This window comes from Oratosquilla oratoria, chromosome 30, assembly GCF_046742065.1.
Source record: "Oratosquilla oratoria isolate Oo_2021 chromosome 30, ASM4674206v1, whole genome shotgun sequence".
In the NCBI taxonomy this organism is placed as follows: domain Eukaryota; kingdom Metazoa; phylum Arthropoda; class Malacostraca; order Stomatopoda; family Squillidae; genus Oratosquilla; species Oratosquilla oratoria.
The window spans coordinates 25,571,523-25,586,522 of NC_134806.1; the positions used below are offsets into that span (position 1 = coordinate 25,571,523).

At 41.3% G+C, this 15,000-nt stretch overlaps 1 protein-coding gene across 6 annotated transcripts in view; it reads left to right on the forward strand.

The window, feature by feature from the left end:
- The window catches only part of ck (unconventional myosin-VIIa ck), a 163,733-nt gene extending 151,581 nt beyond the window's left edge, over positions 1-12,152 (forward strand). For all 6 annotated transcript variants that reach the window (XM_076212676.1, XM_076212673.1, XM_076212674.1 and 3 more), the window contains 6 exons: positions 1,108-1,336; positions 1,637-1,765; positions 1,999-2,095; positions 2,281-2,378; positions 8,285-8,454; positions 10,793-12,152. In XM_076212676.1, coding sequence (XP_076068791.1) covers positions 1,108-1,336; positions 1,637-1,765; positions 1,999-2,095; positions 2,281-2,378; positions 8,285-8,454; positions 10,793-10,999 — 930 coding nt within the window. In that variant the 3' untranslated portion in view covers positions 11,000-12,152. The remainder of the gene's footprint in view (positions 1-1,107; positions 1,337-1,636; positions 1,766-1,998; positions 2,096-2,280; positions 2,379-8,284; positions 8,455-10,792) is intronic.
- Positions 12,153-15,000: the final 2,848 nt, after the last annotated feature.

Below are 15,000 nucleotides of genomic sequence, written 5' to 3' on the forward strand. Positions count from 1 at the left end.
GGTGTCTGAGAAGTATAATAGGGGTTACTAGGCTGGGTATAGTGAGAAATGAGGAGGTGAGGAGGAGAACAGGGGTGGAAAGGGAGTTGGGAGATAGGGTTGATGAAAGAGTATTGGGATGGTTTGACACATGGAAAGAATGAGTGAAGAAAGATTAGTAAAAGAGGTGTAGAAGGAGTGAACATGAGTGATCTGTATAAATACGAAGTAAGACAAATCTTGGAGAGGTCACGTTTGATTCTACTCAGCTTGACTAGTGCTATTTTGTTGATACCTCAGCCTAGCTAATCGTTTTAAGCATGAGTTTTGGGTCTACATGGGGTGATTGTGTGTGTTCTGAGCCTCGGTGGGGTGTCTGTGTGGTCAAATGTCTCCTACGTGTAGGGTTCATGCTGGGAAGGAGAGAGAAAGCATTAGCTTGCACATTAATAGCAGGCCGTAAGTCTCCTATAATTACAACCTCCAGGATGGTCAGACGTTGGAGGTCCTTCTCCTCTGCGACAATTTCTGTATTACTTATCACGGTTTCCCTGTGGAGATAGCGTGCACTTATGCTTATATCAAAAGGTCCTTCCCCCTTTTTAAGCCAGGTGGCTTTCATCAACCCTATCTCCCACCCTTGATCCATCCCACACTCATCCAAAAACTCTTTTGTTGTCCCTTCTGTTTAAATTAATTGTGGATGAAGAGGCATCCTTGTCTCCTGCCCACTTATATGCCCAAAAGCAATAGAGCAAGGCATTTCACTTCCACGGCAGGGCCCGACAGCCGAAGCTGGTTTACCTTCACTGTTTCATTGCATGACGACCCTCCTCCCTTCGTGTCATGTCAATTTCTCATCCATTCACAACCACCTTACACTCACACCTATCTTTTACCCCCCCCCCCCCCACCTTGGATCGACTGGCACTCCCTTTATAACCACGGCCCCTTTCGCCCCATCCATGTACCCCATTCTCGGTCTTCCCGTCAAGTTCACTGCCCTCCGCAGTTTTTTGCTAATCTTTCTTCACTCATTAATTCCATATGCCTAAACCATTCCAGCATTCCAGTATGTCCACAGGTGAGATTGTTGGCTAGTCTTACTTACGTGACCTCCTATTCCAGGTGTACTTCCCTGACGACACAGACGAAGCCTTCGAGGTGGACTCATCGACGCGAGCGAAGGACTTCTGCCTGAGTATTGCTCACCGGCTAAACCTCAAGTCTCCTGAAGGCTTCTCGCTGTTCGTCAAAATCGCCGACAAGGTCATCTCCGTCCCCGAGGGCGACTTCTTCTTCGACTTCGTCAGACACCTGACCGACTGGATAAGAAAGGCTCGACCGTCCAGAGACGGTAGGCAGTTTCTTCATTCGAGTAATCGATTCAGAATACATTAGAGTCTGGGGTTCTCACCTTGTCTTTCGTCACATATCTTATACTTATTCATTGCTGTTCTTTAGGCTCCTCCTGGAGATAATTTTTCAATATTGAATTATATCGTCAAGTGTCCACTAACCACCACTAACTTTTGGTTTGTGGCTTCATTGTTCGCATGCTGACCAAAGCCTCATTTTCTCCTCCTCCTCCGCCTCCGCCTCCACCTCTTCCATCCACGTGGCCTGACCTGTGATCCCTGGGGGACTCCACCAGCAGGAACGACACCTCACTTCACATACCAGGTCTTCTTCATGAAGAAGCTCTGGACCAACACGGTGCCTGGCAAGGATCGCAATGCCGATATTATCTTCCATTTCCACCAGGAACTACCAAAGTTGCTCAGAGGTATGCGTGTGCTTTTGTTTACTTGTGAATGTGTGTGTGTGTGTGTGTGTGTGTGTGTGTGTGTGTGTGTGTGTGTGTGTGTGTGTGTGTGTGTGTGTGTGTGTGTGTGTGTGTGTGTGTGTATGTGTATGTCCCCTTGTGTTTATATTCACTACATCATCTCCATAGAATGAACAAATAGAAATCGAGTTTCAGTAGATTTCATGTATACTAACGTTGCATATATGTCTTAGGGTACCACCGCTGCTCAAAGGACGAAGCGTCTAGATTAGCTGCTCTAGTTTACCGTGTTCGTTTCGGAGAAAGCAAGCAGGAACTAGCGCACATACCGTGAGTACACAACACGAAGGAGCACAGTAACGCAAAAAAGTACCTCTATTCAGTCACAATCAATATAGAAAAAGAGGACACCGTTTTCATAACTGTTATGTATACACTATACAGCTAAAGAAGCTCTTACTTGTTTTTTTATCTTTTTGCATTCATTCATTCATTCGTTTGTTTACGTTTTCTAGAAACATGCTGAGGGACATTGTACCTGCTGACCTTATCAAGACGCAGAGTGCCAATGACTGGAAGAGAATAGTTGTCCAACACTACAACCAGAACGCAGGTAAGGAAAGACCCCTCCCACATAAATACTCCTGGGTCTTTCTCAAGGTGTTTCAAAGACCCCACCCGCATAAATACTCCAGGGTCTTCCTCAAGGAGTTTCGTAATAGTGACAGGATTGTTTCGCTGTTTCGAAACAGCGAAAGCCTTAACTTTTTCTTAATTGTGACATACCTGTAGGATCGAAACGCCGTTTTAGCCCAGGTCTGCCCCTGAGCTGAAAATAATAATAATAATAATAATGATAATAATAATAATAATAATAATAATAATAATAATAATAATAATAATAATAATAATAATAATAATAATAATAATAATAATAATAATAATAATAATAATAATAATAATAATAATAATAATAATAACAAAAACAATAATAATAATAATAATAATAATAATAATAATAATAATAATAATAATAATAATAATAATAATAATAATAATGATAATAATAATAATAATAATAATAATAATAATAATAATAATAATAATAATAATAATAATAATAATAATAATAATAATAATAATAATTAATAATAATAATAATAATAATAATAATAATAATAATAATAATAATAATAATAATAATAATAATAATAATAATAATAATAATAATAATAATAATTAATAATAATAACAACAATGATACATACATACATACATATACCATAGGCTTTTTCCCCCTTACACGGGGGGTAGCCAAAAAGAAAAAGGCATAGAAAACACTCCCACCCATTTCATTTCCCATATATTCCACTCCCCTCCACCCTCCTCCCTCCCTCCTATCTTGGCACTTCCTGGATGACGGGTCATCCCTGCATCCTGTCCACTGCCCTGGGTCAGAAGTAGTGTCGTAAGACACAGCACATCCACAGCAAGGCCGCTTCATAAATTCGGCGACCCCCCCTCTCCGTCCCCTCATGCAGAAAAGGAGAAGACGGGAAGAAATCCCTTCGGGCTGCGTCAAATTTTTTCTCATACATACATCCTCACCCCCCATCCCCCACCCACACCCCCTCATGTATCACAGCCTCAATAACAACAACAACAACAACAATACATACATATACCAAGGCTTTTTTTCCCCCTTACAAGGGAGGTAGCCAAGAAGAAAAAGGCATAAATCCATTCCCACCAATTCCATCCCTAAATACACACCACCCCCCTCCACTCTCCCTCTTATCTTAGCACCTCCTGGATGACGGGTCATCCCTGCACCTTGTCCATTGCCCTGGGTCAGAGACAGTGTCGCAAGACACAGCACATCCACAACAAGGCCGCTTCATTAAATTGGCGACCCCCCCCCCCCTCTCCGTTCCCCCATGCAGAAAAGGAGAAGTTGGGGAGAAATCCCTTCGGGCTACGGCAAATTTTGCTCACACATACTACCTCACCCCCCATCCCCCGCCCATTCCACCTCATGTATCACAACATCATCCATATACAACCATTCTCCATTCACCCCTGTCTTCTGTCCTCTCCCGTCCTTCCTCAACAGACATTCCCCTCTTCCCCAAAGCCCCCTTAACCCCATCTATCCATCTCATCATAGGACGCCCCCTCATGTTCACTCCCTCCACATCTGCCTTCCATACCTCTTTTACTAGTCTTTCTTCACTCATTCTTTCCATGTGTCCAAACCATCCTAATACTCTTTCATCAACCCTATCTCCCAGCTCCCTTACCATCCCCGTTCTCCTCCTTACCTCCTCATTTCTCACTCTATCCAGCCCCATCATATTTCTCAAACACCTCATCTCAAACACATTCAAACTCCTTCTCTCTTCCTCTCTTATGTTCCATGTTTCTGCCCCATACAGTGCTGTTGGCACAATCACTACTTCATACAGTCTCCTTATAGCATCCATTCCCAAATGTCTATTTCTCATTACATTTTTTAATCCACCAAGGCATTTACTCACTTCTCTCAATCTACATTCTACCTCCACCTCCACCTCCACTCCATCCTTTCCTGCCACATTCGCACCCAAGTATCTAAAACTATCCACTTCCTCCAGTTCCTCTCCCTTAATGCTCACTTACAGTCTGCTGCCACTTTCACCCTTTGTACATCTCATCACCTTACTTTTACCAACACTTATCTTCAATTTCCTTCTTTCACATACTCTCCCAAACTCTGTCACCAACTTCCTCAACCCCTCCTCTGATCCTGCTACAAGCACAGTGTCATCCGCAAACAACAGCTGTCTCACCTCCCACTTTTCTCCATTTTCTTTAACCATCTCCAATCCCTGACCCACCACCCTTGCATTTACCTCTCGCACCACCCCATCCATGTATAAGTTGAACAGCCAGGGTGACATAACACATCCCTGACGAAGTCCCACCTTTACCTCGAACCATTCACTCTCTCCATTTCTAATCCTGACACATGCTCTACTACTCTCGTAAAAGCTCTTGACAGCTCCTAAAAGCTTTCCTCCTATCTCGTATATCTGCAAAACCTCCCACAGTGCCTTCCTGTCTACCCTGTCATAAGCCTTCTCCAGATCCATAAAAGCCCAAAAAGCATCCTTACCTTTTCCAATAGCTTTCTCACATATCTTTTTTACCACAAACATGTGATCTACACAACCTCTACCTGTCCTAAATCCACACTATTCCTCACCAATTACTCCCTCTGTTCCTCTCCTAATCCTCTCAATCAAGATCCTCCCATAAGACTTCCCAACTACACTTAACAAGCTAATCCCTCTGAAACTACTACATTCACACTTGTCCCCTTTTCCCTTGTAGAGTGGAACTATACAGGTACTCCTCCAGTCCTCCAGCACTCTATCCTCTCTTAATCAAACATTGAATAGCTTCACCAACCAGTCCACCATCACTCTATTTCCTTTTTTCAGACATTCTGCATGGCATCCATCTAGACCAGGTGCCTTACCTTCTCTCATCGTCTTAACAACTGCCTTCACTTCATCCTTCCTTATTTCTCCTCCATTTTCCTCACTCATCATTGTCATTTTCTTAGCACTTCCCAATGCGACTATCTTTCCCTCCCTATCCTCCTTCACATTTAGCAATCCCTAAAATACTCTGCCCATCTTCCCCTTACTGCCTTCTCTTCCATTATCATCTCTCCATCTGCACCTTTTACCTTTTCTTCTCTACTTGATTCGCCTCCTCTTCCTCTCTTAATTTCTTTCCAAAACGTCTTTTTTTACTTTCAAAATCTTCTGCCATACTCTTCCCCCATTTCACATCTGCTCTCCTCTTTGCCTCCTTTACCTTATGCTTTACTTCTCTTCTCTTTTCTTTGTACTCGCTTCTTCTCTTCTATAACCTTCTTTATTTCCTCATCCCCACTAACTTCCTTTCCTTCTATTTCCTCCCATCCTTCTTGTTCCACACACCAACTTTTCACACTTTGTTACTCCCTCCTTGAACCATCCCCATTCCTCCTCCATTCCTAGTTCTACTCTATCCTTCACTCCCTCCCACTCTTCTCTCAGTTTCTTCTTGTACTCCTTGTACTAATTATAGTAATGATGATGATGATGATGATGATGATGATGATGATTTCGTGTTTTTATTTTCGTTTAATACGTCCATCGCTTTCTACTTTCCTTTCATCACTGTCTTTGTGACGTACGATTGTCACTCATAATTTTAGTCGGTAGGCCCTATGCCTCCAATCGTCCACTATCAAATTTCTTTTGTCTCAGTTATAGTCTTCAATCGAGGTGAATTAGATTTGTGACGATTTTTCTTTATTTTCTTCTTCAACTTATTACAGCCTGATTTTCTGCTACACTTAAGCATTCCCGTCAAGAACACTCAATTTAGGTCGTAAGAACAAGAAGATAAGAATGAAGGAGAATGCAAAAGACCATGAGGCCTATACTAGGCAATTCCATGTCCATTACCACCTGTCATCCCCATCCATAAAGTTGTCTGACCGTTTCTTAAAAAAAACTGATAGTTTCAGTGCTCACTACATGGTTATTAACACTATTGCAGTTCTTGCCCATTTCCTCCTTAAATCAAAATTTGTCCAGTTTAAATCCATTACTGTGAGTTCTGCCCTGTTGTCTTAATATGATGACCTTGTTTGCGCCACCATTGTCAAAGCTTTTGATCCCTTTGAACACCTATTAGATCACCTCGCACTGCGTCTTTCCAAAGAGTGTGAGTTAAGGTGCCTAAGCCTCTCTTCGTAAGGTAAATTTCTGAGCCCATGTATCATTTTGGTCATTCTCTGGGCTGATTCTAGTGAATTGATGCCCATTCTATAAGACGGAGACCAAAACTGAACTGCGTAGTCAAGGGTGGGTCTAACTAACGCTATATAGTTTGATAATTACCTCTGCACTTCTATTCATAACCATCCTAGCAATGAAACCTAATGCTCTGTTAGCTTTATTCCTGGCGCTAATGCACTGTTTCCTGGATTTGAAGTCAAGACTTACTAGAACTTCCAAGTCTCTCTCGCACTCAGTTTTCTCTAAATGCGTGTTATCTATGCTATATCTATTTTCGGGGTTGTGCAGCTCTACGTTTAACACGCTGCACTTTGAAGTATTGAAGTTTCACCATGTGAACAATTTGTTTAGATCATCCTGCAGAATCTCGGTGTCGTCTTCTGACCTAATTAGGCGTCCTATTATAGTGTCGTCCGCAGACTTGCTAACATCACTATTAATCCCATTGTCCAAGTCGTTTATGTGCATAATGAACAAGGAACCCAAAACCGAGCCCTGGGAGACCCCACTAGAAACCCCCCACCCCCAACCTGGATTTTACACTAATTATGGTGAACCGCTGTATTCTGTTACTAATCCAAGCTCTAATCCATTCTAACACTTTTCCTCCTATGCCATGGGCTTTGATCTTATTTAGGAGCCTCTGGTGGGGCACCTTGTTGAACGCTTTGCTAAAGTCAAGGTAAATAACATCGTAACTATCATTGTTATCTGACACCTAATATACAAAACCAGTATCTACCAATTTATTAAACATTTCTGTCAACTAGTCGTAGATTTCAAATTCGGAAATATTTAGTCTGGACCCTGGAATTTTGTAGCTTTAAGTCTTTCAATCTGTTTGACTATTTCTACCTTACTAATGCTGATATTAGGTAGTCTACTTTATTCATCACCACTGAAAATCGGATCGCAGTCAGGTACCTTATCTAACCTCTCCTTAGTAAACACCGAGAGAAAATATTTGTTAAACATTTCACTATTTTTTCCTCCGATTCTATCATGACATTTTCGTTATTTTGGATTGGGCCTATCCTTTCTATATTTTTTGTTCTGTAGAGAGGAAAGAAGCCCTTTGGGTTAGATCTCACTTATCTGGCAACCTTAATTTCATAGTTACGTTTCGCTGTGTGCGTATTCTCTTTAATTAGTCTTGCCATAACGTTATATTTGGATCTAAGGTGTGTTCCCCCCCTTTTTTTTTATTCTTATGTAAAGTCCTCTTTTCATCCTGATCTCATGTTTCAGCCTGTCCGTCATCCATTCTGAGGTGACGTCATGATTTCTTTAGTTCAATAATCTTTAAATTTATATTTAAGAACCTCCCCTAAGGGCCTGATCTTACAATCGTGAACCAATTGAATTTTCTCCTCCACTCTTTTTTCAATCAGATCCGCCGTTACAAGTCCGTATGCAATATTGTTTACTCAAGCAATCTCAAATTCACTACATCATCAAAAGCAATGAAATTGGGTCCCCATGCACTTGTTTATAAACATAACACTTAGAGAAAAGTTATGCAATTCCTCGCCTTCTCCCCTTTGAAATGTTGTTTACCAAACAACCGATCCAATAAAAATTAAACTCTCATTATCTACCACTCTTCCTCACTTATCTAACTATATCTACGAGCCTCTTACAAAAAGACAATGTAACATTTCTCGATATCCTCCTCCGTCAGGTATGAGTCCTGAGGAGGCCAAGATCGCCTTCCTGAAGATCATCTACCAGTGGCCCACTTTCGGATCGGCCTTCTTCGAGGTGAAGCAGACGACGGACCCCAACTACCCGGAGCACCTCCTCATCGCCATCAACAAGCAGGGCGTCTCCCTCATTCATCCCCAAACCAAGGTGAGGATTTTTGTTTATAAATCTATTTTTTATTTGTTTATCTATTCCACTATTCATTTACTTATCTATTTATCTATTTGTTTTTTATCTTCTTATCTATTTATTCATCTTTCTCTCTATTCTTTTATTCGTTCATTTACTTGTTTATTTATCGATTTTTATTTACTTAATTCGTTTTCCTTTGTCAAATTATTTGCAACTGATCTAGGTGGCAACGTTCAGGAGCCATGGGACTCATCCCGTGAACGCTTTCTGGTACAACAGGCACATTTTGTACCAAATAAAGTATTCAAAGAAGAACGTCGGCAACCTAAATGGTTTACACGATAGATAGTAAGAGCGATTAAGGACAGGAAAGCTTCTTATCGCCGCTATGAGGCAAACCGTAGCGGTTTTGCCCATCAAGAATTCATCCGCTTGCGCGGGCGGGTTAAAAGAATGATAGCAGAAGCAGCAAAAAGCAGTGAAGAGCAGAAAGTGACCGCATCTTGCAAGGCTAACCCCAATGAGTTCTTTAGATACGTTAACAGCAGAAACAAATTTGGTCTTTTGCGTGACTGTGGTGGAAAACTTCAGAACGCAGACCTTGAGATGGCTGATATTCTTAACACACACTTCTCTTCAGTATTCACAGAGGAAGTAGAGGGGGCAATCCTTGAACCAATTCTGGTACACGAGGGAGAGTCCATGGGGAATATTCAGTGTACGAACATCGAAGTCTTAGCTAGACTAGATATAATTAGCATAAACAAGTCTCCCGGTCCAGATGGATTCCTGCCAAAGCTACTGCGGGAGGTTACTGAGCAAGTGGCTCTCCACCAACTACAGATCTTTAATGAGTCTCTGTGGACAGGAGAAGTGCCTAGGTAGTGGCGGGAGGTAAACCTGACTCCAGTCTTTAAGAAAGGGGATCGCGCCAATCTGGGGAATTACCGACCAATCAGCCTTGCTTCCATAGTAGGGAAGATACTGGAAGGTGTCATTGTGGATAGAATAGTCGAGTTTCTGGAAGGAAACAACCTGTTATTAGACTCGCAGCGTGGTTTTCAGCGTCACAGATCATACTTAACCAACCTGATTGAGTTTCTTTACGTCATGCTTCAAGAAAATTACAGGAATAGAACAATCGACCTACTTAATTTCGACTTCCAGAAATCCTTTGATAAGTTACCTTTTAAGGCGTTAATGTCGAAAGTTCGAGCCATGGGTATTAGAGGAGCAGTGTTAAATTGGATTGAAGCCTGGTTGAAAGTTAGAAGATAGCGTGTAGTCACTAATGGGGCATCGTCTAGCTGGTCTGTCACCAGTGGGATACCTCAAGGATCTGTACTATGTCCGCTCTTCTTCATCATCTCTATCAATGATATAAATGTTGGAATTGTGAGCCTCATAGCTAAGTTTGAGGACGACACAAAGTTGGGATCAAATGTCATGCTTAGAGAAAGTGGGAGAATGGTCTGAGAAATGGCTGATACCATTTAATCTGGATAAGTACAAGATGATACATATCGGGAACGCAAACCAGAGGCCAGACTATTCTTTTCTGGGACATGACATAAAAAGTACAGAAATGGAAAAATGTTTGGGTCTCTTGATTAGCAGCGGCCTAAAGTCCTCAAAACATTGTACTGAAATAGAAAAGTAAGCACAAAAGCTTTTAGGTTCATCAAAAGACAGTTTCGTTACCTGAACCAAGAAATAGTGTTGATGCTCTTCATTTCTCTAGTTCGTCCCCATCTGGATTACGTCATCCAGTTCTGGTCGCCGAACTTGAGGATGGACGTACAGAGAATAGAACGAGTTCAGGCATGAGCAACGAAACTTATTCCCGCCATTAGACACATGGGCTACCAGAGGCGTCTCAAGGCTTTGGGGCTCTTTCTATAGAAACCAGGAGATTGTGAGGGCAGTTAGTAAAGGTTTTTAGAATCCTTTAAGGATTTGATAAATATTGACCATCGACATCTCTTCAGTTTCGTCGTAAATACCACTCGCAATCATGGGTGGAAGCTCAATCTCCCTCGTTACTGTTGTGACAAAGTTGGTCACTTTCTTACCTATAAATTAACACTTGGAACAGACTACCAAAGGACGTGGTAAACAGTTCCTCCATTGAACAGTTCAAAAGTCGATTAAACAAGGTGCTACAAACATTAGTGTAAGTACTAGGGTGAATCCCCGGTAACCTTTTAACAGTACCTCCTCGATTTACTGAGATTCCTTATAACTCTCTCTCTCTCTCTCTCTCTCTCTCTCTCTCTCTCTCTCTCTCTCTCTCTCTCTCTCTCTCTCTCTCTACCAAATGAGTTAATGTTCCTTCCCATTTTCTCGTCTGCAGGAGATTCTGGTCACCAACCCCTTCACCCGCATCAGCAACTGGTCTTCAGGGAACACCTATTTCCACATGACCATCGGGAACCTCGTCCGTGGAACAAAGCTCTTGTGTGAGACTTCCTTGGGCTACAAAATGGACGATCTTCTCACTTCCTACATCTCCCTCATGTTAACTAACATGAATAAACAGAAGACGCTTAGAATTAAGTAGAAGGTCAGCCTCCAGCAGAGAGAGACTGAAGGAAGAGCTCAATGCTAATTGTGAGGGGAAGGGGGTAAGCGCACAGACACACAGATACACACACACACACACACACACACACACACACACACACACACACACACACATAAGAATCACGACTCAAATTGCAACATGTTACCTAATTGCTTACTGAATTATGAAAAGGAAAGGTTATTTAAGGAAGGGTTTGTGAGTTATATAAACAGTTCAAGGAAACAGAACAATATGACGTCATATCGACGATGTGTACTTGAACGCGATGTGTGCGTTTACATGTTGATTTAATATATGTAATTAATCTTACTTAGCTCCAGATTGTGGTGAGAATGCTGAAACTATATGAATATGTGTGTATATATATATATGTATAAATAAATAAAAGGATGTCCTCTCTGGTTTGGTTGATTCTATATGATAGGTAGAATATATTACTGAATAAATCGTGCGAAGTATGTTGGTACAGCCAGCAATATCCTTCATCCTTCCAACTTCTTCGGAAAAAGAAACATTTATCTACCAATCACAAATTGTTGCCTCAGTTTTCACCGATTGGAAACCCTCAGCTCAAAAAAAAAAAAAAAAAAAAAAAAAAAAAAAAAAAAAAAAAAAAAAAAAATGGAAACTGTCTTTGATCCCGCCCATAGATCTTTCTGGAAAGAAAATGGATTGTTTGTGCTGTCTTAATGCGGGATTAACTCTATGTCATTGGTTTATAGTGGTAGGAGGGGAGCAGTCGCCTTCTGTCGGCTCTCCTTGTGTGAAAAGGTGGATGAGATGCAGTTGAAGCTGTTACAGGAAGATCCTGGACCAGGTCCAAATGAAGATGAGGATGTTGACAGATTTAGAAGATGGATATTAGGGAGACGACCCTCTTTGACGTCCTTCTTGCAGGACCACGTCGTTGGTCCCGGCGCTCACAAAGACTGATAAGCGTTACCAAGAGTTTTGTGGACATTATTGGTTTATGTATGAAAAAATTAAAAAATAATGATCTGTGTTGATGTCTCACATGTTTGATAATGTATAGAATTTTTGTAATTTATAAGTAATAGGTATCTTAGTTTATTACAGACTATCATTATTATCATTGCTATGTTTATTATTACAATTATCACTGTCGATTTCTTTATTTTCATTATCCAAAATAAAACAAATTTGCTTTTGAGCGAAAACATAACAAATTGGGTAGAGCGATATTCTCATTTTTACGGGAGTAGTGTAGAGAAATAAAGAATACATGGGCGTATATATATATATATGCGTAAATAACCACTAGAAAAAAGTAATCTAACGAAGATGAGCGCTTTCGTGTAAATACATCTTCAGTGCAGATGCACTGAAGATGTAATTACACGAAAGCGCTCTGCTTCGTTAGTTTACTTTTTCCTAGTGGTTATTTACGCATTTGTGAACACACGCTCCTGGTGTTTTTATTGCATATATATATATATATATATATATATATATATATATATATATATATATATATATATGTGTGTGTGTGTGTGTGTGTGTGTGTGTGTGTGTGTGTGTGTGTGTGTGTGTGTGTGAGTGAGTGAGTGAGTGCGTGCGTGCGTGCGTGCGTGCGTGTGTGTGTGTGTGTGCGTGCGTGCGTGCGTGTGTGTGTGTGTGTGTGTGTGTGTGTGTGTGTGTGTGTGTGTGTGTGTGTGTGTGTGTGTGTGTGTGTGTGTGTGTGTGTGTGTGTGTGAGGGACTAGCAAATTTAACAATGAAAGCACATACTTCCCGAAAAGTAGCTGTTAATGAATCTGATGGATTGTGGATATGAGGTCTTGACCCGTAGAAAAGAGGTCTAGTGTAGAAGTGCAGCGGCTCAGGTGTTCCGTAAAGTAGCGGGTGACTGGGGCGACTCTGGCTGGAATTAGGTCTTGAGCAGGAGGCTGATGGTAAGTCATGATGAGGTGGCGTAGTGTCATCCTCCACGACCATTGTGGTAGAAAGACCTTCAAAATACAATATAACTCTAAATGTCATTCAACATGGCATGCCCCCGATATATATATATATATATATATATATATATATATATATATATATATATATATATATATATATATATACATATATATACCCCGTGTAGGGTATTGGCTGCTTGTTATTGTGGCAAAGTAGCATGCAGTTGATACTTTAGGGTTTATACGGGGCGCCCCTACGGACCAGAGCCACATATCATTTTGTCTATGATAGAGGAAAAATCTGTTCATAGAGAAATGATGACACTTTTATACTACGACTGTCCCTCCGTTATGCTGTCCCCAAACCCCTTGCTGCTGTCCTGTACCATTTCTCTGAGTATTTATTTTCTGTGGTGGGGGAATTCCCTGTGGTGGGGGAAAAGAATACTGCCACCAAATATTTCCATTTGGATCGTAAGAGGCGAGAAGAAAGGGACGGGGAGTGGGACTAGGCATCCTTCTCCTTGTAGCCCCACAGGGGACATTCCTAAACGAAAAACTAAAGGAATAAGAGGGTCTGGGAGTTTTCCGACCAGCACCCTAAAGTTTGGGTCTTTTAATGTGCGTGGATGTGGTACAGATGAGAGTAAAAGGGAAGAGATAGGTAGTATGTTTGTGAGAAGAAAGATGGATGTGTTGGCTTTGAGTGAAACTAAGTTGAAAAGGAAGGGTGAGTGTAAGTTTGGGAGTGTAAGTGGGAGGTTATCAGGAGTGAAGAGAGGGCGAGGGAGGGAAGGGGTGGCTATTCTAGTAAGTGAAGAGATAGGTAAACGTGTAGTGGAGTGGAAGGAGGTTTCCTCACGGATAATGTGGATGAAGGTGAAACTGGGAAAGCAGATGTGGGTCTTTGTAAGTGCATATGGGCCTGGCAGTGAGAAGAGTGTAGAAGAAAGGGAGACCTTTTGGATAGATTTAAATGGGTGCATAGAGGATTTAGGGAGAAATGTCAATGTAATAGTACTGGGAGACCTTAATGCTAGGGTAGAAAATGGTCCAATTGATGGAGTGGTTGGGAAATGTGGAGTTCCAGGAAAGAATCGTAGTGGAGAGTTGATGGTGGAAATGTGTCTAGAAAGAGAGTTGATGATAGCAAATACAGTGTTTCGGAAGAAAGTCAAACATAAGTACACATGGGAGAGGGTGGTGGATGGAAGGGTGGTAGATAGAGCATTGATGGATTATGTAGTGGTAAATAGGATTATGATAGGAAGAGTTAAGGATGTACATGTGCTAAGGGGAGAGGGTGGGGGAATATCAGATCATTTTTTGGTGGAAGGTAAGTTGAGAGTGGAGGATAGATGGAGACAGAGGAAAGGGACAAAAGGTAGGGAGGTCCTTAGAGTGAAATCTTTAAATGAAAAGGAAAAGGAGAAGGAGTACAAGAAGAAGCTGAAGGAGTGGGAGGGAGTGAAGGATAGAGTTGAGCTAGGTGTGGAGGAGGAATGGGGATGGTTCAAGGAGGGAGTCACAAAGTGTGCAAGGATGGTGTGTGGAACAAGAAGGACAGGAGGAAATAGAAGGAAGGGTAGTGAATGGTGGGATGAGGAAACAAAGAAGGTTGTAGAAGAGAAGAAGCGAGCTTTCACAGATTGGTTACAAAATAGGACGAGGGAGTCATATGAGAGGAACAAAGAAAAGAAAAGAGAAGTAAAGCAAAAGGTAAAGGAGGCAAAGAGGAGAGCAGATGTGAAATGGGGTAAGAGTATGACAGAGAATTTTGAAAGTAATAAAAAGATGTTTTGGAAAGAAATTAAGAGAGGAAAAGGAGGCGAATCAAGTAGAGAAGAAAAGGTAAAAAGTGCAGATGGAGAGATGATAATGGAAGAGAAGGCAGTAAGGGGAAGATGGGCAGAATATTTTAGGGAGTTGCTTAATGTGAAGGAGGATAGAGAGGGAAAGATAGTTACAGTGGGAAATGCTAAGAAAATGACTGTGATGAGTGAGGAAAATGGAGGAGAAATAAGGAAGGATGAAGTGAAGGCAGTTGTTAAGATGA